Source organism: Haplochromis burtoni, unplaced genomic scaffold (genome assembly GCF_018398535.1).
Source record: "Haplochromis burtoni strain Fernald_Lab_line unplaced genomic scaffold, NCSU_Asbu1 Contig_2667, whole genome shotgun sequence".
Classification (NCBI taxonomy): Eukaryota; Metazoa; Chordata; class Actinopteri; order Cichliformes; family Cichlidae; genus Haplochromis; species Haplochromis burtoni.
In genome coordinates this window covers 3,506-10,758 of record NW_024585028.1, presented here as the reverse complement: position 1 = coordinate 10,758, position 7,253 = coordinate 3,506, and the positions used below count along the sequence as shown (strand labels likewise).

General features: G+C 41.2%; 1 protein-coding gene across 1 annotated transcript; it reads right to left on the bottom strand.

The window, feature by feature from the left end:
* Positions 1-1,371: 1,371 nt before the first annotated feature.
* Positions 1,372-5,927, bottom strand: LOC106633005 (low choriolytic enzyme). Its single transcript, XM_042217710.1, has 8 exons — positions 5,617-5,927; positions 5,353-5,380; positions 5,211-5,261; positions 4,765-4,902; positions 4,147-4,264; positions 2,118-2,296; positions 1,720-1,801; positions 1,372-1,504 (listed from the first exon to the last, which is right to left on the bottom strand). Exons 1-8 carry the CDS (start codon positions 5,668-5,670, stop codon positions 1,372-1,374), a joined length of 783 nt encoding a protein of 260 aa, XP_042073644.1. The 5' UTR covers positions 5,671-5,927.
* Positions 5,928-7,253: the final 1,326 nt, after the last annotated feature.

Genomic DNA, 7,253 nt, shown 5'->3' with positions numbered 1-7,253 from the left:
GTTGGACAGAATGTTACAGGTGCCTTTTTAATGTGCAACAAATGTAACAAATGCACAAATACTACTACATAAATACATGTTCTGCATTTAAAATCCTACCAAACCATCAGAAAACTGAAACCAGAGAGTGGATCATGTCTCTCAAGATTAGAGTGCTACTTCTTCTTGTGTAGGGTGGAGTCAGTTCAGTGCAAGTGTTTAGATTGAGAAGATTAAAACCCCACAGACTTGAATATTCCCACCACCATCATGATGCATCACATAGTAATCTGATTTGAACCATTTAGTTTCTGCTGATGTGTTTCTTCATAACTGTTGTTAAAAACTGTTATGAAACCTCAGTCATGCACACGCCTGAACAATGATCCGGCATTTGTTGCTGTAATTGTTTGTACTAGTTCATGCTGCCTGTCTGACTAAATAACTATACAAGGAGCAAGCTGTCAAGCATGTTCAATGATAAGGAGCTGCTGGCTGCCAGCTTAGCTTTTCTCCCTGTTTGCTGGTCTGATGATAAGTGAGAGGTAGGGTTGGGCCATATCATACTGTTCACGGTAATACGGTTTAAGCAAAACACATATTTCTAAAATAACTTAAAATATAATAATGAAACAATACTGCCCCCTGTTGCTTGAAATATGGAATTTTATTTGATAGCACTTGTTACAGAAAGAGACAACAAACCAAAGATAAAACCCCTCGAAAAACAAAAGCAAGAAAAATTAGAAGACATTGTCAGAAAAATCGATTTTTAAAATATCAGAAGAAAGATTCTTCTTCTTACACTTGTGACACTGGACTATATCTACACACTATATCTTGTTGATACATGTTGGTCATGTATAAGACAACAGTCATGATCATTCCATGAAAGATTTGACTTTTTGTTTTGTTCACATATTTTTTCACTTTACTGTTTTGCCAAACAAAAATCTTTGAGAGATGTCGCAGTCACAAGGTTTGGTTCTATGTCTGCATCATTTACAGTTACAAAGTTAATTATCAAACTGCACGGATTGAGAAATCCATTATAGTTTATAGTCTAACAAAAGGGGAGAAAACCTCAACAGAAAGCAAGATAACACCATCACCCTCTGGTATACAAGCCTGCCGTTTAGCTCGTAAAACAAAGACCCAGAACTTCAACTCCCTAAATGTGATATTTGCAGCACATTTTATGTTTCTTTTATCATTTTTAAGTATAGTGGATCCAATCCCTTGGTGTAATGCTGGTGTTTGGGCATCTGAAGAATCTGGATGCAAAGTTGAAGGTTCTTGCTGAATTTCTGGTTAGGAAAAAAAAATCAACTCCGATCAGTACTGGCTTTGTACAAAAAGATAGCAAATTTCTTTTTTGTGGGTGTGTCTTAATTACTCACAGCATCCATAAAGCCTGTTTACACGGGCAATGTCATTGGCACTCATTTGGAAAGCATTTCCAAAATTAAGATTAGGATTGGATTTGGCAACAATTGTTGGCTTCCTATTCTTGGAGAAGTGGAATCTAAAAGAACAAACAACAGCACACGAGCACACATACGCGGTTATATCAGGAAAACAGAGGAGAAAATGGGCCCATAACGTATTTAACATTAAAAATCCATTCCCCACTGAGTGTGTGCATGTTTTTGTTAGTCTGGATTACATTTTCTTGCATAAAATGCAAAACATGTAAGGGAATATAAAACCTTACAAAGTCCATCTCACACAGCAACTCACCTGCCATAGTGCATGACAGAGTTGAAGTCATAGGGAGTCCCCAAATTGTTGGTCTGCACTTTCACAAAGTTGTGCTCTTTTCCTAAACAGAAATTTCCAGAAAATATTACATGTTTTTATATGCTTCCACTTCAAAATCCGTCTTCAGTCTCAGCTCTTTGAAGATGTATACATCGAAATGCTAGCTAATCTCTTCTGTGATCATTTGTTTGATAGTCTTGGGACTAAAGAAATACAAACAAAATCTTCTATGCAGTGCTCGCTTGAACTGCAGTGTTTTATGTGCTGAGTTTGGAAAAGCACAGATTACTTGTAATATGTACACTGCTGTGAAACAGGAGGATGTCCCATTGTGTACTAAGTTAACTGTAACCAACGTTTTGGGTAGTTCAGCTGACCTGGGATGATGTTCGCGGTAAGGATCCTCACATGCAGATCTCTGTCAGAGCGGACCTGCTCGTGGTGGAAGCCCAGAGCATGAAGAACCTCATGTTGCACCGTCGACTGAAACAAGCAACCATTTCTCTGCAGGGAGACTAGCTGTCCTCCATTCTGACGGCCCAGGTATGAATAACACCTGATAGACACAATGACATCACTTAAAAAATAGATGGACTGTTCTATAGCCTAGCACTGTGCATCCTCCTCCTTCAGCTAGTCATGCTAAGGCTAAAGTACCAAGAAAAGCAATGACAGTAATCATGTGACCGACTTTGACACTGTGGCTCTATAGACACTGCTCGAACCACACTTTAGCTTTTGTACTTTAATATCTTAAATAATATTTTAAAATAACTGGACTGACAGACCGGGGTGGTGGTCCCCATCTTTAAGAAGGGGGACCGGAGGGTGTGTTCCAACTACAGGGGGATCACACTCCTCAGCCTCCCTGGGAAAGTCTATGCCAGGGTGCTGGAAAGGAGAGTTCGTCCGTAGTCGAACCTCGGATACAGGAGGAACAATGCGGTTTTCGTCCTGGTCGCGGAACACTGGACCAGCTCTTTATCCTCTCGAGGATACTTGAGGGTGCATGGGAGTTTGCCCAACCAGTCTACATGTGTTTTGTGGACTTGGAGAAGGCATTCGACCGTGTCCCTCGGGGTGTCCTGTGGGAGGTGTTGCGGGAGTATGGGGTGTCTGGCCCATTGCTACGGGCCATTCGATCCCTATACAACCGTTGCAAGAGCTTGGTTCGCATTGCCGGCAATAAGTCGGACTCGTTCCCGGTGGGTGATGGGCTCCGCCAGGGCTGCCCTTTGTCTCCGGTTCTGTTCATAATTTTTATGGACAGGATTTCTAGGCGCAGCCAAGTGGCGGAGGGCTTTCGCTTTGGTGGCCTCAGAATCTCATCTCTGATTTTTGCGGATGATGTGGTTCTGTTGGCTTCATCGGGTGAGGCCTCCAGCTCGCACTGGAGCGGTTCGCAGCCGAGTGTGAAGCAGCGGGAATGAGGATCAGCACCTCCAAATCTGAGGCCATGGTTCTCAGCCGGAAAAGGGTGGAGTGCCCACTCCGGGTCGGGGATGAGTTCCTGCCCCAAGTGGAGGAGTTCAAGTATCTCGGAGTCTTGTTCGCGAGTGATGGGAGAAGGGAGCCGGAGATCGACAGACGGATTGGGGCTGCAGCTGCAGTAATGCGGACGCTGCACCGGTCCGTCGTGGTGAAGAGGGAGCTGAGTGTAAAAGCGAAGCTCTCAATTTACCGGTCGATCTACGTCCCTACCCTCACCTATGGCCACGAGCTGTGGGTAGTGACCGAAAGAACGAGATCGCGGATACAAGCGGCAGAAATGAGCTTCCTCCGAAGGGTGGCTGGCCTCTCCCTTAGAGATAGGGTGAGAAGTTCGGCCATCCGGGAGGGGCTCAGAGTAGAGCAGCTGCTGCTCCACATCGAAAGGAGCCAGCTGAGGTGGTTCGGGCATCTGACAAGGATGCCCCCTGGGCGCCTCCTGGGTGAGGTGTTCCAGGCATGTCCCACCGGGAGGAGGCCCCGGGGCAGACCCAGGACACGCTGGAGAGATTATATCTCTCGGCTGGCCTGGGAACGCCTTGGTGATTCCCCCGGATAAGCTGGAGGAGGTGGCTGGGGAGAGGGAGGTCTGGGCCTCTTTGCTTAGGCTGCTGCCCCCGCGACCCGGCCTCGGATAAAGCGGATGAAGATGGATGGATGAATAAAATGCTCTTTACACTCCTATGCAACAGTATAAATTTCATCTAGTAGCAAACAAAAATAAAACTGGACATTTTACAGTACAAGGTCAATGCAGAATGGTCCTTCAAGAACCTGTTTTGATGACACATACAGAATATTTGTAATGCAATCATTTTCAGAATTGCATTTTTGAAGGGTTTAGAGGGTGTGGGTGTATCAGTCCTGTCCTGCCATATAAATACAAGTACAGTCTAAGTACAGCAAGTGCATTCTCACCCTTGTCCAGAGAAGAAGTGAAGGAAATCTCTGTGGGTTGTACGCCAGACAAACCGGATGCAGGTGGAAGCGTGGAAGGTGACTAGGGCATTGATGATGACGTCGCGCTCTTGGCTGCCTGCAGATTCAAATATGAGTCTGATGAGGAGCTTCTTCAGTATTCAGGATCTTCAATATGTTTCAGCCATTTCAACTTGGCAGCATAAACAGTATTTACAATCTGTGCTGCTTCGAGGATCTCTGAGTTCCCATCGAATGACAGGGCCGCCAAAATCTATCTGTCTATCTTCTGTCTGTCTGTCTGTCTGTCTGTCTGTCTGTCTGTCTGTCTGTCTTGAAATAGAAAAATTGAGAAAGTGACATTAAATGAAAACATAATTTGAAAATTGTGTGCATCTGTGTATGATATCAATTCAGCATACTTATACAAATATGACTTTTCAGTTTAAATGCTTTTTAGTTAATCCCACAATAAAACAGCATAGTTAACAAAGCAGTATTTTTGGAAACCACTTGAAATATATATTATATATATTTATATAATAATGGCTTTTATTTTACTATTTTTATCCATCTCTCCTTTTCATAAAGTCTGTGTTTAATGGTTAAAGTTTGTACTGCTTACTGTATTCAGGCCAATGGAGACAGGTACATAGACAAAGGGTCCAGTTTTAGGCCACTTGCAGCCAATGGCTGTGCATGGAACAGCATTCCTGGTAGCAGTGGGCACAATGTCACCATGAACCAACACTTTTGCTGCAGAACAACAAACAGAGAGTGGTTAAATGCTCGATACTTAGGCTGCCATTTGCTCAGTTATGTCAAAACAAAGAGGTAAATGCTTACAGCATTTACTTTATTGATCGCACAATTACAATGTTTGATAATAACACAAATAAAACAGCTGACTAAGACAAGCCAGTAAATGACCAAAAGGTTGATTGATCATTGTGTCTGTTGGGAGTCTATTGTATGTTAACATGTCAGTTCTCAGGGATCTTTCATTTTCATCCAGAATTTATATGTTAACAAAAAAGAGTTTTATTTTGTAAATCTTCACTTACTTGAGTTAGCATTGACTTTTTCAATGATCGCTGAGGCACCCAGAGACTCATCTGTGGATACAAGAGGAAACCAGCAGATTAACTTTAGCTCTTATATTAAAAACACCTCAATATGCTGGAAGTATTTCATCACTGAACGCACCAGTTATATTTCTAATGACAGCAGCCCTCTGCAATAAAAAACAAGACATTTTCAACTTACTCTTAATCACATTTGAAATCACACTGACAAATGTTGTTGTTGGCAAACAAAAACTATTATGTGAAAATACTTCAACTGCGTCACGCTTAAACGCTCATAACAAGCAGCCATGTCTGTTAAGCAGACACGGTTAGAATTACTTTCACAGAACAGCCGGCAGTGTTGAACAACATTTAATGCCTTTGCTGGAAGAGTCAAGCTTACCAGACAAACGGCTGTCATTGACAGGCAGACGGAGAAGAAAAAGGCTGGAGTCATGATGTTGGTCCTCTGCAGTTAACCTACAGTCACAATCTGAACAGCACTGTTTAAAAAAGAACTTCAATGAATGTATCTGCTGGAATAGAAAGGCAAATAAGTGGGATACGGGCAGCCCAACAGCTGATTCTGTTCATCTGGATGTTAACTTTTCTCCCAATGAAAATGCTGAGCAGACAACATCCACATGAAGAGAATCAGATATCTGGGATTTCCCTACGTAGAGGATTCAGCGTGCAGGGAGATGATATGAGGAGGCTTACCTGTTGTACCAGGTGTTTGCTGGATGCAACAGGTGTTCGGCTGCTCCATCTTTATAGATAGCTCACACAGGGTGTGGCTGAGGTTTCAGGGCGGTCTTTTTAGTTATCAATCCATTAGTTTCTTTTTGCTGATGTTGAAACACTAAAGCAGCAACAAATTTCCAGAAAGGAAACTGTTTACGTCAGCCTCAAACATTTTTTGAGGTTTAAGTCAGCCTCAAACATTTTTTGAGGCTGACTTAAACATTCAGAGCATTAAATAATTGCAATTAAAAGTTGCAAAGCACAAAGAAATGCTGATGGAAATAAAATTTCAATCAGACTGGAATGAAATTCTTTTAACAACATAATTACCTTTGGGCAAAATAGTCAATAAAAACAACATTTTATTTCCTCACATGTACTCAATTTGCACCTTTGCCTCAGTTTGTAAAACATATCATTGTTAGCTTAGAAAATAAAGTTCTTCCTTCTGAAATTCAGTCAAGTATCACATAAAATGCAAACACTGAATATGTGATCTGAATGAACAAAGATATGAAGTAAGGCGCTAGAGAAGGAAAACCAAACCAAACAATTCATCAGACCTTCTGGGATAAATGTGCCATAAATTAATTAATAATCATTTTAAAATCCTGTAACATTAGACAAATGGCAAACTATGCGTGATTTGTTGTGGGTTGCTGCGATGTCTTATATAATAGTTAGAGTTTAATATTTTGTGTAGATCGAGATATTAAAAATAGCTTTTTGGCTATTTTTAATACTTTGGCTCCTGAGTAAAGAGAGCTGTCTCTATCAGTTCTCAGTAAGCAAGACACACATGAAAGAAGATTATGTATGAATAGATGAGAAATTTCAAGTGACAAAAGACTCAGTGCTACATGAGACAAAGGGCTTGGATGGAAACCAGGAAACAGGTTTTTAAGATTAGTTTTTCTAAAGAAAGCATCCTTGCGTGCAACCTGATCAAACCACAAGCTGTGTTTAAAATGTTTACATAAAAGATAAGATATAAATCAGTAAATGGAGAAACAGGGTTTAAATGTTCATTTTATTTCTTAAAAAACTATTTATTTAGTTATCTGTTCATTACAATTGATCCACTTTTTTCTTGGAATTCTTATTTTTACTTATACATAGAAAACAGTTGCAGGTGGATGATTCAAAAATGAGGAAGTAAAGCTGTCAACAACAAAAGTAGGCTCACGTGTAAGAAGAAAAAAAAACACCTCTAAGCTGGCTCACCAGAGAATACAAATAACAAAGGACAGCATATTTCAGTAAGGAGGTCTATTTTTGAATTCCTGATAGTCCCTG

Coding starts and splice junctions, on each gene's coding strand:
- LOC106633005 (XM_042217710.1), bottom strand. CDS start 5,670: ATGACTCCAGCCTTTTTCTTCTCCGTCTGCCTGTCAATGACAGCCGTT. Junction 4,265..4,764: donor TGGCCTGAATACAGTAAGCA/GTACAAACTTTA, acceptor TTGAATCTGCAG/GCAGCCAAGAGCGCGACGTC. Junction 1,505..1,719: donor TCTGTCATGCACTATGGCAG/GTGAGTTGCTGT, acceptor TTGTTCTTTTAG/ATTCCACTTCTCCAAGAATA.